The sequence below is a fragment of the Lynx rufus genome, unplaced genomic scaffold (genome assembly GCF_022079265.1).
Source record: "Lynx rufus isolate CCGP_SWC_20201006 ecotype Redwood Valley unplaced genomic scaffold, mLynRuf1.p SCAF_5, whole genome shotgun sequence".
Lineage (NCBI taxonomy): Eukaryota > Metazoa > Chordata > Mammalia > Carnivora > Felidae > Lynx > Lynx rufus.
The window spans coordinates 100216778-100236606 of record NW_025814867.1 but is presented as its reverse complement, the minus strand read 5'-3'; the positions used below and the strand labels follow the sequence as shown (position 1 = coordinate 100236606).

The 19829-nt window shown below is 37.5% G+C and overlaps 1 protein-coding gene across 1 annotated transcript in view; it reads right to left on the bottom strand.

The window, feature by feature from the left end:
• The window catches only part of SLC9C1 (solute carrier family 9 member C1), an 87208-nt gene that overhangs the window by 44547 nt on the left and 22832 nt on the right, over positions 1 to 19829 (bottom strand). Inside the window, exons 8-13 of the mRNA XM_047100320.1 lie at positions 17888 to 18031; positions 16247 to 16421; positions 12199 to 12280; positions 9895 to 10061; positions 7948 to 8073; positions 3881 to 3978 (exon numbers count right to left, since the gene is read on the bottom strand). Of these exons, the coding sequence (XP_046956276.1) occupies positions 3881 to 3978; positions 7948 to 8073; positions 9895 to 10061; positions 12199 to 12280; positions 16247 to 16421; positions 17888 to 18031 (792 nt within the window). The remainder of the gene's footprint in view (positions 1 to 3880; positions 3979 to 7947; positions 8074 to 9894; positions 10062 to 12198; positions 12281 to 16246; positions 16422 to 17887; positions 18032 to 19829) is intronic.

Below are 19829 nucleotides of genomic sequence, written 5' to 3'. Positions count from 1 at the left end.
TGCTATTCCCCACAGTACTTGGCATACACCTTTGCACATATTAGTATTTCATATTTATCTCCTTCATGTGTGACTAAAAAATTATATATTCTAAAATTTGCCTTTGTTGTCCACTATGAGTCTGTTCAACACTTTGACCCCCTTCTCCCACTGTTGGCCTCCTGGTTTTGGGTCATCATAGGCATATATTGTTTCTGCCTTCCTGGAGGATTTAAAGAGGAAAAATCCAGGCATTGGGTTGAATTGCTCAATGTTGCTTTTTTTTATATTAACCTTGCCTGAACAATGCAGCAATAATGCTTTTCAGCATGTTATATTCATTCTTTTATAAACTTCCACTGTACATCTGTCTTCTTTAAGTGTTCATTATATTGGATACTCTATATGGAAAATCCAAAAGGTTCCACCAAAAACCTGCTAGAACTGATCCATGATTTCAGCAAAGTTACAGGATATAAAATCAATGCACTGAAATCGGTTGCATTCCTATACACCAATAATTAAGCAACAGAAAGAGATATCAAGGAATCGATCCCATTTCCAATTGCACCAAAACCCATAAAACAGCTAGGAATAAATCTAATGAAAGAAGTGAAACATCTGTACACTGAAAACTATAGAAAGCTTATGAAAGAAATTGAAGAAGACACACACACACACAAAATGGAAAACTATTCCATGCTCCTGGATAGGAAGAACAATATTGTTAAAATGTCAATACTACCCAAAGCGATCTACATATTCAATGCAATACCTATCAAAATAACATCAGCATTCTTCACAGAGTGAGAACAAACAATCCTAAAATTTGTATGGAACCAGAAAAGACCCTAAATGGCCAAAGCAATATTGAAAAAGAAAACTAAAGTAGGAGGTATCACAATCCCGGACTTTGAGTTGTATTACAAAGGTGTAATCATCAAGACAGTATGGTACTGGCACAAAGACAGATACTCAGATCAATGGAACAGAATAGAGAACCCAGAAATGGACCCACAAATGTATAGCCAACTAATCTTTGACAAATCAGGGAAGAATATCCAATGGAATAAAGACAGTCTCTTCAGCAAGTGGTGCTGGGAAAACTGGACAGTGACATGCAGAAAAATGAACCTCAACCACTTTCTTACACCATACACAGAAATAAACTCAAAATGGATGAAAGACCTCAAGGTAAGACAGAAAGCCATCAAAATCCTCAAGGAGAAAGCAGGCAAAAACCTCTTTAACCTTGGCCGCAGCAACTTCTTACTCAACACGTCTCTGGAGGCAAGGGAAAAAAAAAAAGCAAAAATGAACTACTGGGACCTCATCAAAATAAAAAGCTTCTGCACAGCGAAGGAAACAATCAGCAACACTAAAGGCAACCGATGGAATGGGAGAAGATATTGGCAAATGACATATCAGATAAAGGGTTAGTATCCAAAATCTGTAATGAATTTATCAAACTCAACACTCAAAAAACAAATAATCCAGTGAAGAAATGGGCAAAAGACATGAATAGACACTTCTCCAAAGAAGACATCCAGATGGCCAACCGACACATGAAAAAATGCTCAACATCACTCATCATCAAGGAAATACAAATCAAAACCACAATGAGATACCACCTCATATCTGTCAGAATGGCTAACATTAACAACTCAGGCAACAACAGATGTTGGCAAGGATGTGGACAAAGAGGATCTCTTTTGCAATGCTGGTGGGAATGCAAACTGGTGCAGCCACTCTGGAAAACAGTATGGAGGTTCCTCAAAAAATTAAAAATAGAACTACCCTACGACCCAGCAATTGCACCACTAGGTATTTATCCAAAGGATACAGGAGTGCTGTTTCAAAGGGGCACATGCACCCCCATGTTTATAGCAGCACTATGAATGGATAAAGAAGATGTGGTATATATATACAATGGAGTATTAATCGGCAATCAGAAAGAATGAAATCTTGCCATTTGCAACTATGTGGATGGAACTAGAGGGTATTATACTACCTCTAGTGAAATTAGTCAGTCAGAGAAAGACAAATATCATATGACTTCACTCATATGAGGACTTTAAGATACAAAACAGATGAACATAAGGGAAGGTAAGCAAAAAGAATATAAAGACAGGGAGGGGAACAAAACAGAAGAGACTCTTAAATATGGAGAACAAACTGAGGGTTACTGGAGGGGCAGTGGGAGGGGGGATGGGCTAAATGGGTAAGGGGCATTAAGGAATCTATTCCTGAAATCATTGTTGCACTATGTGCTAACTAACTTGGATGTAAATTTAAAAAAGTAAATTAAATTAAAAAAAAACTGAATAGGTGCCATCTTAGCTCAGCAGGCAGCGTGTCAGTCTGATAAAAAAAAAACTGAATAAAGAATATCACTTTTACAAATAAAAAAATAAAAATAAAGAGGCTAGATCTCATGTTAAGAGTTCTTATCATGAAAAAGGGTCGGGGGAGGACATAAAGAAATTTGGGATGTGTTGGATATGCCTATTACCTTGACTGTGGTAATGGCATCATGGGTGTTTGCATATGGGGAAACTCATCAAATTGTATTCACTAAATATGCACATTTCTTTGTATATCAATTATACACCAATAAAGCTGTTTTTAAAAAAACTAAAAAAAAAAAGTGTTCATCATATTGTTTTAAAGTGATCACATTTGCCCAGCCCTCTTCCCCAGTCCCCTAACACCACTGAGGTCCCATAAGCATTTGAACGGCCTCGAGCTGGCGGGGTGGGGAATGGAGGCCTTGTACTTATACTCATTAATCAAGAAAACAAAATTTTAAGTAAGATATATTTTATCTTCCTACCTTGACAATATAATGTTATAATTATTTGTATGGCTAGGCTTGAAATGGAATCTCTTATACTCTTCAACATCTGTACTTGAACTGCAATGAGACTGCTGCAATGAGACTCCAGTCTGGCTGCTTCTCTTCCAACACACGGCTTTATCCCTCTCTGTGCCACAGGCCAGTACATGTGAGTGGACACCATGGTGGCACTTCTCTTGGCTCTCAGGGGGTGCACACCAAAGGCCCAGTTTGCTTGTGAGATAATGGCCCAGGGGAAAGGCTCAAGAGGGCCTTACAAATGAGCTGAGGACCATCTGAGCAGATTATTGGGGTCCTTAGCACCAGGGGTGTGGTCTAGAATAAGAAGGTATGTCCGAGTTTTGGGTGGCCATCATGTACCTGCATGACAGTTTAACTCGTCCCTTTGCCCGCTCAAATATCTTGCGTCCTTCCAAGGAGATCTGAGGCTATTCTTAATGTGCTGACTTTAAGGAACTTGCTGTGTACTACAGAGGCTTACAGCAAATGTAACTATTACAAGAACATGCTGAGGATTAAGAGAGAACATATAGGGGCACCTGGATGGCTCAGTCAGTTGAGCATCCGACTCTTGGTTTCAGCTCAGGTCTTGATCTCAGGGTCATGAGTTCAAGCCCTGCATTGGGCTCCACAGTAAGGCATGGAGCCTACTTTAAAAACAAAAATTAAAATTAAAAAAAGAGAGAATACTCATTAAAAGATGTGCCTGGAGGAATTAAGGAAGTCTTTGACCTTACTGAGGCATTCAAGTAGTCTACAAGAGTCTTTTACCACAGCTCAGCTTTGGAGGCAAAAGGAGAAAGGGAAGAGAATCTCAGTCAGAAGAAGCGCCTTGTTCAAATTTACAGAAGTGTGAAAAAGTAGAGCAAGTTGGGAAATTAAAAGTGGGTCATTTGGCCTGATTTGGGGGTGTAGAGCAGTCAGTGGCTTTCACACATAATATGGGATGATCCCAAAGTCTCAGAAAGAGCGAGAAAACTCATTTGCCCGATTCCCTAAATGCAGTGGCTGAGGATGGCGGTGTTTTCTTGCCAATATACTTACTCTCCCTTCTTTTCACCGAAGCTTCCCACTGCACCCACCAGCACCTGGGCCGCACTCTGGGACAGAGTCTCATTCGTGTACTGTCTCTGGTAGCTTGCCTAAAAGAAACGTGCAGTCCAATTGTTATGTAGCATGGTTAATGATAACAAATTAGTATTCCCTTTATGGAAAAACAGTCTGTGAGAAAAAAAGTCAAAATCCCTAAATAATCTAGTATCGTTATAAAAAGAATGTTTCTGTAAAGTCCAGATCTTGAGATCAGTGTAGGAGGTCTGTCTGTGCTTTGGGTGGAATCAAACTGGTTCTATGGGAAACTAGGTTCCTGCTAGATGTGAACTAGACTTTCAAGAATAAGTGGAGTTCTGGGGCCCAATAAATGTGGGAAGTTCCTGCTGCGAGTATATCCCTATCTTAAAAGCTTATAATGCATCTTAGAAATTTAAAGGCTCTGAGAAATCCTGTAGTAGAGGATCCTGGTTTATATCTTTAATTTTTCCAAATGTTTTGACAACAGAACTCTTGTTTTCTCCAATCTATTATAAGTATTAAGTGAATTGCCACTGTGTACAGAAAATATTCATTTGTTTATTCAGTCTGTATACTGAGAGACCACTTTGCTTCAGGCACTACTTTTGATGCTGAAGAAACCATTGTCCAACACTGCCCTGGCCTCAGAGTACTGACACTGTTAAAAATCTCTGTATGAACCAACTTTCTAAATTGGAATGCATGATGTAACTAAAGACTTCTGCTTTCATAGAACATGTCCTGTCTGTACAGGATATGGATATTAAAATGCATTTTTGTTCTTGGGGGATGCCAGAAAGGGATAGAACTAATTTAAAGAATGAGGGAACTGGGGCGCCTGGGTGGCGCAGTCGGTTAAGCTTCCGACTTCAGCCAGGTCACGATCTCACGGTCCGGGAGTTCAAGCCCCGTGTCGGGCTCTGGGCTGATGGCTCGGAGCCTGGAGCCTGTTTCTGATTCTGTGTCTCCCTCTCTCTCTGCCCCTCCCCTGTTCATGCTCTGTCTCTCTCTGTCCCAAAAATAAATAAACGTTGAAAAAAAAAATTTTTAAAAATTAAAAAAAAAAAAAAAGAATGAGGGAACAAAAGGTTGTTTGTCCATGATACAGGAATTCAACAGTCTACTTAAGCTTCATTATAATATTTATAAAATAATGTGAGATGAACATATTTTCAATATCCTCAAAAGTAAACACCATAGTATGTAGAAAACTAAGGAAACTGAAAGTAATATGGAACTCATGAAAGCTTAGCAACACAAATGACAACACAGTTAAGATACTAGAAATATGTTAATTCTTAAGTGATCATTCACACCAAAATGTAAGAAGAATTTAGAGAGTGGTTGATTCCTTAAAATAACCACCATTTATTGATCTCCCTACCATACTATTACATTAACTGACATGTTTTATGCAGAATTATTTAATTCTTGCAGGAAACTTATGGGGAAGATATTTTAATCTGTATTTCATATGAGAAAGCTGAGGCTCAGAGAATTAAGTCATTTTCCCAAGATCACATTAGAAACCCAGTTCTCTCTGAATTTAAAACCTGTCTCCTCTTCCCCCCATTATGGTTGGGGGTTGTTGCCTCTTCTATACCACTGTCTCACCATGCTGTGCTTCCTCTTCTAATGTACAATAGTAGAGAAGATATTGTCCCAGTGAACAATACCTGACTGAGGAGCGCCTGGGTGGCCCAGTCAGTTAAGTGTCCAGCTCTTGATTTTGGTTCAGGTCATGATATCACAGTTCGTGGGATCGAGACCAATGTCGAGCCCATAGCCTGCTTGGGATTCTCTCCTCTCCCCCTCCCCCACCTTGGTCTCTCTCTGCCCCTCTCCCTCTCTCTCTCTCTCTCTCTCTCTCAAAATAAATAAATAAAATCTTAAAACAAAACAAAAAAACAGTAAATGGCCGAGATTTATTTTTTTTAATGTTTATTTATTTATAATAGAGAGAGAGAGTGCAAGTGGGAGCAGGAGAGAGAGAGAATCCCAAGCAGGCGTTGTGCTGTCAGCACAGTGACTGAGATTTAAATAAAAACTATCAAAGCTTTAAAAACTGTAATAGACCAATTAATATTATGGTTGGAGCAGTGAGCATTAGAATTGACATTGTAGAAACCAAATCAACTAACCAAGGTAAGCGTGAAAATATGTCTAGAACAAAGAATGGCTAAAAAGATGTGAGGCGAGATAAAGAGCTGGAGAACAGAGCAGAAAGATCCAACTTACTTTAAAAAATAAGGATTTCCTAAAAAAAAAAAAAAAAAGTGAGTTCGAGCCCCGCGTCAGGCTCTGGGCTGATGGCTCAGAGCCTGGAGCCTGTTTCCGATTCTGTGTCTCCCTCTCTCTCTGCCCCTTCCCTGTTCATGCTCTGTCTCTCTCTGTCCCAAAAATAAATAAATGTTGAAAAAAAATTAAAAAAAAAAAAAAAAGGATTTCCTGGGGCACCTGGGTGGCTCAGTAGGCTGAGCATCTGACTCTTGATTTTTGTTTCAGGTTGTGATCCCATGGTTCTTAGAACTGAGACCTGCATTGAGCTCTGCACTGCTAGCATAGAGCCTCTCTCTTCCTCTCTCTCTCACAGTCTCTGCCCCCCTCACTTGTGCTCCCATGCTCTTTCTCAAAAATAAACAACAACAAAAACAAACAAAAGTATTTCCTGATTCAGACCCAACACGTAGCACAAAAATCAACAAAGATATAATGGTAGAAAACAAACATTTAGGGAAAGAAACCAAAAAGATTCATGGTCGATATGTTGCAGAAAATGTAGAATATCATATATGGAAAGAACCTAAGAGTTCCTGTAGTTAGCATTTTCCTATTTTATGAATGGAGAGAATAAAGACTGAAAAAGAATAAATCCTAAGACATACATCATATTATTAATGAAAAGCAAGATCCAAAATGGAATGTCCTGTATTGATTTTGAGAGATCTTGAATACATATTTTCCTGAAATAAATTAAAAATCTGGAAGTGACTCAAAGACATGATGTCATAAAATCTGCTGGTAGAGCAAAGCACCATATGGGCATAAGTTCATCCTTAATGGCACTGCCTCAATTGCTTAATGAAATTTATTCAGGTCCTTGGAAAAGCTGCCTTTGAGATTCAACCTGTCTGCCAGGACTACTGCTGAAGAGAGAACAATTATACCCTACAAACCTTCCATTTCCCAAGTTAGATTGAACATATAGAATGCTTGGAATCCTGTATGGCTAGAATAGATGAGACATGCATGACAGTTCCATATGCAATGAGGAAGGCCCAACATGAACAATAGTAAATAAGCTATTAGCAAATTCCCACAGAATCTGCTCTGTGGCTGTGTCACAGAATTTCTCTAATTTTTATTCAAGATTTGATCTGGAAGCTACTACTCTCTATTTTCAGTTATTAGCAGACTTGGTGGTATCTTTCATGAAAACCTGGCGTGGAACTGGAGGTGGATGGTGTCATCGAAATGACCGCATAACACGTGTGAAGGTTGAATTCAACTGTAATTCCTGCCATTGGGATCTGTGAGATTCCCAAATCCTCTTAATAAAACACCTTTTACTTAGGCCAATTTGGATGGATCCATTTTTCTTTTCTCTCTTTTGGCAATCAAGCAGATTCCTAAGACAATGCCAAACTTCCCTTTGCCTTTATAACAATCTATTCAGTTCAGCAGGTAAGCAAAATCTAGATGTCTTTAGCAAGGGAGAAAGCTTTCAGTACAATTTTAGGCCAAAATATAATTTTATTTTTTTTATTTTAGAGAGAGATAGAGCTGAAGTGGGAGAGAGAGGGAGAGGGGGAGAGAGGCAGAGAGCGAGAGCGAGAGCGAGAGCGAGAGCGAGAGAGAGAGAGAGAGAGAGAGAATCCCAAGCACGCCCCATGCTGTCAGTGCAGAGCCTGATGCAGGGCTCAATCTCAGGACCCTAGGATCAAGACCAGAGTCAAAATCAAGAGTTGGATGCTCAGCCAACTCAGCCACCCAGAAGCCCCCACAAATATCATTTTAAAAGTGTATAATCGAGTACTAACTATTTGTGCTGACAAGAGACGCCTGTTGGCCAACTCCATTGCTTCAATGTTAAGGGTCTCATCTATTTCCTTGTTACAAGTTAGACATTTCACCTTTTGATGTTCTGTTGTTTCTCCTTGGCTCAACTAAGTAGAAAGAAATAACAAAAAAGTAATACATGAATATTAATATATTGTTTAGCATAACCCTCAAGCAATTCACATAACAATTTGGTTTGAAAATTATAGAAAATCTGCTAGATACAGAAAAAATGTTCAGATGAGTTTCGTCATCATTTCACAGTTATCTAGAAGGTAAAATAATTGCCAGTTTTTGGGAAAAGGAGTTATATCATATTTTTACCTTTACATGGCATTATTGAGAGTTTATAAAGCTACCATGTATATAATCCCACTTTAAGCCAATGGTTCTGAAAGTGTGGTCCCCCTGCAGCCTCAGAATCACCTGAAAATTGTTAGAAATGCAAATTCACGTCTGGGGGAACAGGGCAGAAATCTGTGATTTTACAAACCCATCCCATGATTCTTGCTGCAGTTAGAGTTTGACAATCACTGCTTTAACCTTATCGATTAAGGTAGAATAGAAAATGAACTTGGCCTTGAGAGATGGGAGTTATGGATAATTTCATTTTACATATGAGAAAAGCTGAAGCTTAGAGAAAATAAAACATTTGCTCAAGATCACAAAGCTATTTATTAAAGTGACAAAGCTAGGATACGAACCCAGATTTTCTGAGTCCAAGGCCAGTGCTCTGTTATACTGTTATAGTCCCCCTTGTCTGCACTCTAAAGAGGAGAAAGCAATTGTTTGGTCACCTGCTATCTGAAACAGATAAGGTTTCAGAGTGGGGGCCTCAATGTTGACTCTGAAGTAGAATCAGCTGGGTAAATGGAATAAAAATACATATTCTTAGGACCCTCTTCAGGCCACTTGCATCAGAATTTCCGGGGGAGGGGCTGGGAAATAAAGCCATATTTTAATAAACTTTCTAGAAGATTCTGATGCAGCCAGGTTAGCAAAAGTCCACAATCAGAAATTGGGAGCTATTATAGAAAATAATTGAATTTGATTTGGTACTTGTCTTATCCGGAAATTCCTGGCAGTATTCCTATAGATGGGGGGGCTTGGTTCTGGATCCCCATCTAGAGCGTCAAGTACTCGTTAGTGGATATGAAATGGATTTTGAGGAATCCTACTTTATAGAAACCAATTATCTTATGGCTATACTCCTAGAATTTGGCTCCTCATATTGTATGATGCAGAAAAACACTGCAAAAACTGCATCATACAATATGCATTAAAACACTGCATTGAGAACTGGACATGACATAGGAGATAGCAAAACAGCAGTAACATTGAGAAGATTCCAGAACAACTTTTATTATTTCTTCTTATGGCAACCATTACTGATTGGTGAGTTACATATGCTTCAACCACAGATATTCTAAAGCATATCTCAGAAGCAGGAGGTGACATCTCACTCACACCTAAACTTATGACACTGGCTTTGAATTCTGTTTTATATCAAAAAATAATATTAATCATAAGTTAGGGGCTAGCAGGTGCTTGGCAAATACAGTAGTGTAAATAAATGCTGAACAAAGACACCTGTCCACCGTCAATCTAGCAAAAAACTAGCCATTTTCTAAGACTCACTCTCCTCTTTTTATGGTAACTTTTAAAGGGAGCTCCAATTCATCACTCCTTCTTTTGAATTTTACACCACTTATTTTCTACCTACTCAAAGAGGTTGTCACTTCTATGCTGCCCCACAATGATCACAAAATTCCCTAAGATCCCCTTATTACTATTATGACAGTGAGCCCCCAGTACAACTTCTGTATTACAAGTATTAAAAATTGTGAATTAATATTTACAACATTTATACTTAAGATAATTAGTTATATCTGCTTTGAAAGAATCAACAAAAGATACTATTTGCTTACTGCATATGGGTTTTGAAGGACAATTGCTTTCTCAACCATATTCCAATCTGCATTAGCAAGATCTTTGTCAAATTTGAGTGCGGAAGCTGCAGATTTGGTTAGCTCTTGAAAGTGTTGAAATGTACAATAAAGAGATTTATATTTTGTTGATGTGACGTCATGAAGACCTTTGATACAAAGAACATGTTTTATCAATAATAAAGATGCCACCATTTTGAATATGGATTATAAGTTTCCCTTTGTATTTTTGATTTAAGTTAAAGACTCAGCATATATTGTTTAATAATGGGAACCCTGACAATTTTAAGCTTTTCTACTTTCATACTCCTCAAAAACACTGAGGTACATAATGGTAACAGTAATAGTTAATAATTATCAAGTGCTTAACATATGCTGAAAAACACATCTCAGCACCTTGAATGTATTGTCTCTGATTACCTTACCCACCTTTTAAGGTAAGTCCCTTTTCCCAGTTTGATAGATGAGGAGACAGAAGAAAAGAGGTGTGATGATTAATTTTATGTGTCAACTTGACTGGGTTACAAGATAACCAGATATTTGATGTGTCTGTGAAGGTGTTTCTGGATAAGAATAATATTTAACTTGGTAGACTTGAGCAAAGCCGATTGACCTCTTCAATGCAGGCAGGCCTCATCAAAACCATTGGAGGCCTGAACAGAACAAAGGAAAATTCATTCTCTCTGCCTCATAGTCTTTGAGTTGGGATTCAGTCCTTTCCTGCCTTCACAATTTGGACAGGAACTTACACTATTGGTTTTCCTGGTTCTCAGACCTTTGGACTGTAGATCTTGGGGCTTCTCAGCTTCCATAATCATGTGAGCCAACTTCTTATTGTAAATCTCTTTATAAATATATGATATATACATATAATATCATATACAGAATAGATGACATATACATATATATGTGAGATATAGGAGATATATATCTACACATTCATATATCTGTACTTCTGACATAGACATCCTGACATATACATCTCATATATATGTACATATGTACAAATATACAGAATATATGTAAATATACATATATGCAAGAGATACACATGCAGGAGGTATTGATATAGATATATACATATATATACAGAGTATATATACATATACACATCTACCCTACTAAATATAATATTGTATATATTTATATGATAAGTGTTTGATATGTATTTGTCTCCAGACCTCATTAAGGTTTGAAGGACTCTCAATATTAAGCACAAATTCCTTTTTATGAGCCATAGACATTTCCTTGGAAAGCAATGATGTTCTGTAAGCAAATGTTCACTGCTCTTAGTGCAAGTAAACATACTCCACAATAAGAATTTTAAGTTTATTTAGCTATTAAGTAGAACATATGATGCTCTTTGCAAAACTTTCCCTCTTTAATCTTTTCTTCCCAATTTACTATGTTAAGGCTCAGAGAATTTAAAAAAGTAAAGAGAAAAGATTTTGTTACAAATACAAGGAAGGAATGCAGATTGGGTAATGAAATACCATTCATAAAGATGGACTCTCAGATTGATTAAAAATGCCATTAGAGGGGCACTTGGGTGGCTCAGTCAGTTAAGCCTTGGCTTAGGTCATGATCTCACAGTTTCATGAGTTGGAGTCCTGTGTCCGGCTCTGTGCTGATAGCACAGAACCATCTTGGGATTCTCTCTCTCCCTCTCTGTCTGCCCGTCCCTCACTCATTCTCTCTGTCTCTCTCTGTCTCTCTGTCTCTCTGTCTCCCTCTCCCTCTCCCTCTCTTCCTTCCTCTCTCTCTCTTAAATTAAAAAATGAATTGCCATTAGAGAGAAAACGCTGTGTGCAATGGGAAGGGTGATAGAGCAGTTGAGAATATAATGGATTAAAACATCAGGGCCATTTTTTTTTCTAGGTTTTCAACTGCCACATGAATTTTTAACTCTAGATCTCGACTTTTCAATTGTTAAAAAGTAAGGGATGAAAACGGACATATTGCATAATGCAGTTGCTTCCTAAAATTGCTATTTCTGCTTTAATGCTCTTCATCCCACAATCAGTTATCCACAGAAGTAGAGTTAACCATATAATTACACTTACTTGCTTAAAACCAGCCAAGAAATTCCTTTTGCTGACAGTGTGGAGCCTGCTTGGGATTCGCTCTCCCTCCCTCTCCCTCCCCTCCTTTCTCTCTCCCTCTCTCTCTCTGTCTCTCTGACTTCCCTTCCCCTACTTGAACTCTCTTTCAAAACAAATAAACATTTTTAAAAATGTTATTAGAAAATGTTTCTCTTCACTCAGAATAGTAATTAGTAGGGCTTACCTAGTTTACTAACTGCCATTGGCAAAATAAATCTATTGACAATCAAGGTAACTAAGCAAACTGACACTCCATGAAATAATACCTAGAGTAGAAAGAAAAATACAAAGTAAGTAATCATGACAATTTCATGCACTATATTCTATATTTGCTAATGTAAGTTAAACCAGGCTGTATTAAGTCAATAAATGCTCATAGTAGAGAAGAATATGAATGTCAGGCATGATGAAAGTACTCTGGGTATTCTCTATCTCCCTGCATAGATTTTATTCATGCTTTTGGAACCAAATCAATACTCAGGACACATGATCTGACAAGTAAACAAATACTTATGGAGACATTGGGAACATAAAAAGCTTGTCCTTAAATTTCACTGCTGCACTTCTTGGGCCTTGGGAATATGCTTGTACTTTATCGGTTCTTATTCACTACACACGCCACCATGGGCATAACCATGAAGTTCTGTGTTCAACAATACCAGGCACCTCTGTATCAAATAATTCTCCTCATCTGGGGTAAGAGAAGAGCTCGGGGGTCTTGCTATGTTTGCTTACCTCATGTTTTGCCTCTCTGCCATCCCTTCATTGTCAGGAGGGAGGGGCAATTAATATCTCTGGTGCCACTTGATTTTTTTCTCTGCTTATACTCCCAGTTGGAACAATACTTTTCAATCTAAGACTGCACACTTCTGTTGACTTACATAACTCTAATTTCCAGAACTTATGTCATACCCCCAGCCTTTCCTTTTTTTGTGGCTACAGATGGAGGTTAGAGACAGAGCGTGAAACCACACCAGAGACTCTCCAGGTGGCATATTAGAATCATGGGGAAACTTTAAAATACTGGTGCCCAAGATGCTCCACTGAATATTTTGATTTATACGAGGGTGGAGCCCACACATTAGTAATTAGAAAAACTGAGGTATAATGTATATACGTTGAAATGTAGTTGTTTACCATTTGATAAATTTTGACATTGTATACACCCACATAACCCTCAATCCTATCAAGATGTAAAATATTCTTATATCCCACCCCCCCCAAATATCTCTAGTTCTCCTTGCCAATCAATCCCCTACCCCACAGGAGGTCTGATTTCTACTTCTATAGACAAAAACTACCAATTCTAAAACCTTCATGTAAATGAACATTATGTTTCTCATTGTAGTTTTAATTTGCACTTCCCTAAAGAAGTGATGTTGAGCATTTTTAATGTGCTTAGTGGTAGATATATCTTTCTTTGTGAAGTATCTGTTTATCTCTTTTGCCTGTTTTAAAAAATTAGGCTGTTTTTCGTTTATTATAAAATTGTAGAAAATTTGAAAACTGTATTCGATCGCTTCATATATTTTAACCAGTTTTATAGTTGTTTACTATAGGATATAAGTCTGATATCCACTATTCATCATGGCCGTGGCCAGAATTTCACACGCACTGATAATTTTCTAAAAGTTCCTGAAGCACTCTAAAGTGCGTCCAAAATTGAGGATCACTAAGTTTGTTAATTTAATAGTAATAAAAGTTAACTTCTGTATAGTAAGCATAGAGCACGATATATCAGGCTTATTTAATCCTCACAACAGTTCTGTGAAGTGAATACCAATATTGTCCAATTGCACAGATGGGAAACTTAGGCACTGTCACTTAGCCAAGGTCAATAAACTTGTGAGTAGTAGACACAAGGTTAAGTTATTTTTAACCTTTACTCTAGTGCTGCTTTGTGAGTATTAAAAAGTATTAAAAGGTTAGCTATAGGGTTCAGCCAAATTAAATGAAGTGTTACTTTCTTTTCAACTAGTTACTACTCTAGTGAGGGCATCTCACTAAATGATTTTATTTACTAAGGTTTTATCTCAAAGCATTATAATCATCAACATAGCTCATATTTATTGTACATTTACTATATGCTAAACAATGTATTAAGCATTTTATGTACATTTTCTATTTCTCATACTAACCCTTTGAGATAGTGGTGTGCTAGAGCTGGTTTTTCCCAGTTCATGAGAGCTGATCATTAAATTTTCAGGAAGTTATTGAGCTGATTGATGTTCTCTTAGTGAGAGTGATTACACAATGGAAATTGGCAAATACTACAAATTAGGACTCCCTCTGACCCCTACAAAAGTTATTTGTAAACATTTGCTAAAACAACCATTGGTATTATTATCTTTTAATTTTTTTAATGTTTATTTATTCTTTTTTTTTTTTTTTAATTTTTTTTTTCAACATTTTATTTTTTTATTTTTGGGACAGAGAGAGACAGAGCATGAACGGGGGAGGGGCAGAGAGAGAGGGAGACACAGAATCGGAAACAGGCTCCAGGCTCTGAGCCATCAGCCCAGAGCCCGACGCGGGGCTCGAACTCACGGACTGCAAGATCGTGACCTGGCTGAAGTCGGACGCTTAACCGACTGCGCCACCCAGGCGCCCCTATGTTTATTTATTCTTGAGGGGGGTGGGGGCAGTGTGACAGAGGGACATCGAATCCCAAGCAGGCTCCAGGCTCTGAGCTGTCAGCACAGAGCCTGACACGGGGCTTGAACTCACAAAGCTGTGAGATCGTGACCTGAGCCGAAGTTGGACACCCAACTGACTGAGCCACCCACGTGCCTCAACCATTGGTATTAAGTCCGTTTTAGAATGATGAAACGGACATGTGCAATGAGGTAGGAATTAAATAACTTGGTGATGGTGACCCAGCAAATAGCAGTCAACTAGAAATTTCAGAACCCAGATCTGTGCGTGATGTCTACCATTGAACTGGTCAATATGTATGGTAAGGAACTGACCTTGATTCTTTAGGCATGTGTATATAGGTTAAAAAGGAAGAGAAGGTCATGGGATAATAGATAGTTTCGGTTTTAAAAGAAGTGTTTGGGGCGCCTGGGTGGCTCAGTCGGTTGGGCAGCCGACTTCGGCTCAGGTCACGATCTCGCGGTCCGTGAGTTCGAGCCCCGCGTCGGGCTCTGTGCTGACAGCTCAGAGCCTGGAGCCTGTTTCAGATTCTGTGTCTCCCTCTCTCTCTGACCTCCCCCGTTCATGCTCTGTCTCTCTCTGTCTCAAAAATAAATAAACGTTAAAAAAAAAATTAAAAGAAGTGTTTGAATGCTTAATTTTTTAATGTTTGGACTATTATCTAATTAGACACACAAATATTCCCTGGATGCTCTTTCCTTTATATTTGGAATTTATGTGTAAAAGAAAACAAAAACAAAAAACACCACAATGGAAGTATTAGATGCTTGTGATATCCGCACAGGAAATTTCTTACAGAGCTCCTTGTAATGATCTTACCTTGAAATAAGGTAGAGGGAGAGTCAAGCCCATTATGTTCTGTTAGGTAGAGTTTGGGGTAACTGTAAGTGAAAAGGTAACTTCACTTGACAATTAAAATGTTCTGATTCCTAGCATTACTAAATGTGGCTTCACAAAGTTACAGAAAGCAATAGAGCCAATAATAAGGAGGTTTCTGCTTTTCTCAAATGGGTATTAGGAGTAAGTAAAAATAAAAACACTTATTAGGTACATACTCTGTTTCAGGTACTATTTTAAATTATTTATAAGTATTTTTTAGGTTCATTTATTTATTGGAGAGACACCGAGAGAGAGCGCGTGTGCTTGTGCACATGGGGAAGGGGCAGAGAGAGAGGAAGAGAGAATCCCAAGCAAGCTCCATGCTGTGAGTACAGAGCCATACACAGGGCTCAATCCCATGACCATGAGATCATGACCTGAACCAAAATTAAGTGTTAGATGCTTTATCAACTGAGCCCCCAGGTGTTCCTTAAATTATTTATAAGTTTTAATTCCTTTAACCTTTGTAATAAACCTATTTTAAGAATGTAATGAAAGGATTTAGGAATTCCTAAGCCAGAATGTTCCCCAGGAAGAGGAATGTTGCCAGGTGTTCTTCCTCTATCCAATCTTGGCATCATGGCTAAATCACTCCCACAGTCCAAGTGGCATGAGCTACCTCACTATGAAAATATATTTTAAGTACACAGCAACAGTATTCATAATATGTTCAAAAAAACCAAATCATTTATCTTTACTTGAGATTTTTCCCTCTCAGTTCCAAGAGAAAGGTCAGAGTAGGCAAGGAGAAGAGCCATGTTTATATTAGGTGTTCCTTTCATTTCACTCCAGATCATTATGAACGCCCAACGCCAGTTGAACCCATGACCAAGTCGAGACAAAAGAGGGCTCATTAATAGAAAAACCAGAAGTCTAGAAGACAAAAGAGATTTTTAAAAGTTATTGTTGCCATAGATATTTTCACCACTACCCCCATTTCATTCTATTCTACTCCAATATATTCCCTGTGGAATACCAACTCTCAAACAAATGAGCCATATTTCACACACTGTTAGCATGGCACCAAAAAAAAAAAAAAAAAAAAAAGGCAGAAGGGCATTTCATGGAGAGATACAAGAGTATGGCATTATTCTCTTCATTTATTTCTGTTAGGTTTGTAGAAGGTTAATTCCACATCACCCTTGAGTGGCGTTTCTTGAGGTAGAAAGAAAAAGTTAGAGATGCTTTGTTGATATATTTTATTCTGGATCCCAAAAAGAAATAAAAGCAAATCTAATGAGTGAGAAGTGAAGGGAAAAAGTGCCCTCCTTTTTTTTTCCTTTGTAGATTTTAATCTTGCTGAATTTATCTAATATTGGCCAATTCATTTTTATTTTTTTCTTTTAATCGCACATCTCCTACATTTTACACTAGTTGTATCTCATAATTTCGGACTCATTTCTATTTATTTGGCACTAGCCAACTGATGTCAACTCTCTATTAATTTTCCTAGATGGAAGCAGCATGTTAACAACACTAGTGATGGAGATTGAAGAATCCTGAGACTGCAGTGATGGTGGTTGTTCCTCCTCTGTGTCACCTCCTCTTCCCTTACAAGGGCAAGGCAGACTCTTTCCCACCTCTTATCATTGAAAGAGAGCTACAAAAATTATTTAGGCAAAAAGGACATTTACAAAGAAGATATTCTTATGATTGTTAAAAAGCTATTTCTAACTATAATTTAATCACAACAGGAAATTATTTGTTATATAATATTAGGCAAACTAAAGCAACATAGAATTTTTATTTAAGATCAGTGTTGAACTTTATGAAACCTCATCGGAAAGATAACATTGGATGAAATATACCAAATGTTAATAGCAGTTGTCTCTAGGTAGTAAAATTATGAAACGTTTTTTTCCTTCTAATTATCAAAAATTTTATAAAGTGCTTAGATTGCTTTGAAATTCAGTTAAAACTGGAATTAATACAGTTACAAAAAACACTAAAACACTAATTTGCTAGTGATTCCTTGGCAAGTTTAAAAGGCAATTCTTCATGCTAAGGAATGAAACATTTCTATTTATTTATTTATTTATTTATTTATTTAAATTTTTTTTCAACGTTTATTTATTTTTGGGACAGAGAGAGACAGAGCATGAACGGGGAGGGGCAGAGAGAAAGGGAGACACAGAATCTGAAACAGGCTCCAGGCTCCGAGCCGTCAGCCCAGAGCCCGACGCGGGGCTCGAACTCACGGACCGTGAGATCGTGACCTGGCTGAAGTCGGACGCTTAACCGACTGCACCACCAAGGCGCCCTGAAACATTTCTACTTAAAAAATCTCTTTGGGTTTAGTCAATGCCTTATAAATAGAAAAATTCAAATGAAATTCTTACCTTAAAACAATAAGTGTGAAATAGATATTTAATGAATAATATATATCAGAAAATGATATATATAAATATGTATGTGCAGGAATTAGAAGTCCAGTGAAGGTAAACACCATAAGAAAAGCAACAAATGATAGACAATTCCAGAATCTGCATTTTCAGAAAAAAAAAATGTAGTTAATTATAGTTAACTAATCTAACACATTTATCATAAGGCTTATCTATGTGAGGCATTGTGCTAGGTCTAGTCAAAAAAATAAAGATAGGGCACCTGGGTGGCTCAGTCAGTTGAACGTCCAATTTTGGTTCAAGTCATGATCTCATGACTTGTGAGCTTGAGCCCTCTATTGGGCTCACTGCTGTCAGTGCAGAGCCCGATTCAGATCCTCCCTCCCCTCTGTCTGCACCCCCTCAAAAATAAATGAAACATTAAAATAAGAAGAAGAAGAAGAAGAAGAAGAAGAAGAAGAAGAAGAAGAAAAAGAAGAAGAAAATAAAGGTAATTAACACATTTACCTACACACTCAAGGGGCTTATAATTTAACTGGGAAGAGAGGAGCACTCAGACAAGTAAATAAATAATTCTAAAGCAACTTTAATCAGTTTACACTACAGGTAAATTAGTGTCTTTCTTTTGGATTGATTTTGAAAACATGTTTTGGTTGTAGTTGTACTATTTGACAGAATTTATTCGGGCATTATGGTTCATGTAGCTTAGGAATACTGATTGTGAACTCCTTGTATCATTGGAAAGAGCTAAAATCATTTATCTTTAAAAGGAATACTAAACTGCCAGTCTGCTTTACACAATGATAGGATGAAGGCTTGTCCTAAAATCTAGCTAGTCCTTAGAAGATGTAAATTAATCCTTTATTCTAATGAGTGCCCTTTGTAGATTTTCCACTGGGGATTTGTGAGCATGTGTACATTCTATGAATTTTATGTATTCAATGTCACAATATTATATTCATAAAAAAATAAATTGAAAAGATTAGAAGGGTACATGAATACCATTTTATGAGATGAAGGTAGCTTGGTTTAACCATATGCTACCCTTTAAAGATAATGATTATTTTTTCTCCAGGACTCCTAATTGGCCAAAAAACAAATTCAGTATAAAAATTAAATCTTTCCCTGTTACATTAATAAGAATTTTCAGGGGTGCCTGGGTGGCTCAGTCAGTTAAGCGTCTGACTTCAGCTCAGATCATGATCTCACGGTTTGTGAATTCAAGCCCCACACTGGTGGGGCTTTGCACTGATGGTGCAAAACCTGCTTGGGATTTTCTCTCTCTCTCCCCCTCTCTCTCTGCCCCTTCTACTCTCTCTTTCTCTCTCAAAATAAATAAATAAACTTAAAAAAAATAAGAATTTTCAGTTTTGAACTATATTTAAGAACCACAAATACCTAGGCATTATTAGAGAAAAATTCAATATAAAACATCCTATATTAGGAAATGTTAAGTCAAAACATTCAAAATACTTTCTTTATGACTGAATTTAGGCTAATTACTCTAGGCTGTGACCAGCATTCAAATCACCAAGGAGGAAGTCAAATTTTCACTCTTTGCAGATGACATGATACTTTACGTGGAAAACCCAAAAGACTCCATCAAGAAACTGCTAGAACTGGTACCTGAATTCAGCAAAGTCACAGGATATAAAATTAACATACAGAAATCGGTTGCATTTCAATACACCAATTAATGAAACAGCAGAAAGAGAAATCAGGGATCAATCCCATTTACAATTGCACCAAAAGCCATAAAATACCTAGGAATAAATCCAACCAAAGAGGTAAAAAATCTATACACTGAAACTATAGAAAGCTTATGAAAGAAATTGAAGAAGACACAAAGAAATGGAAAAATATTCAATGCTCACGGATTGGAAGAACAAATATTGTTAAAATATCAATACTATCCAAAGCAACTTATGTATGCAAAGCA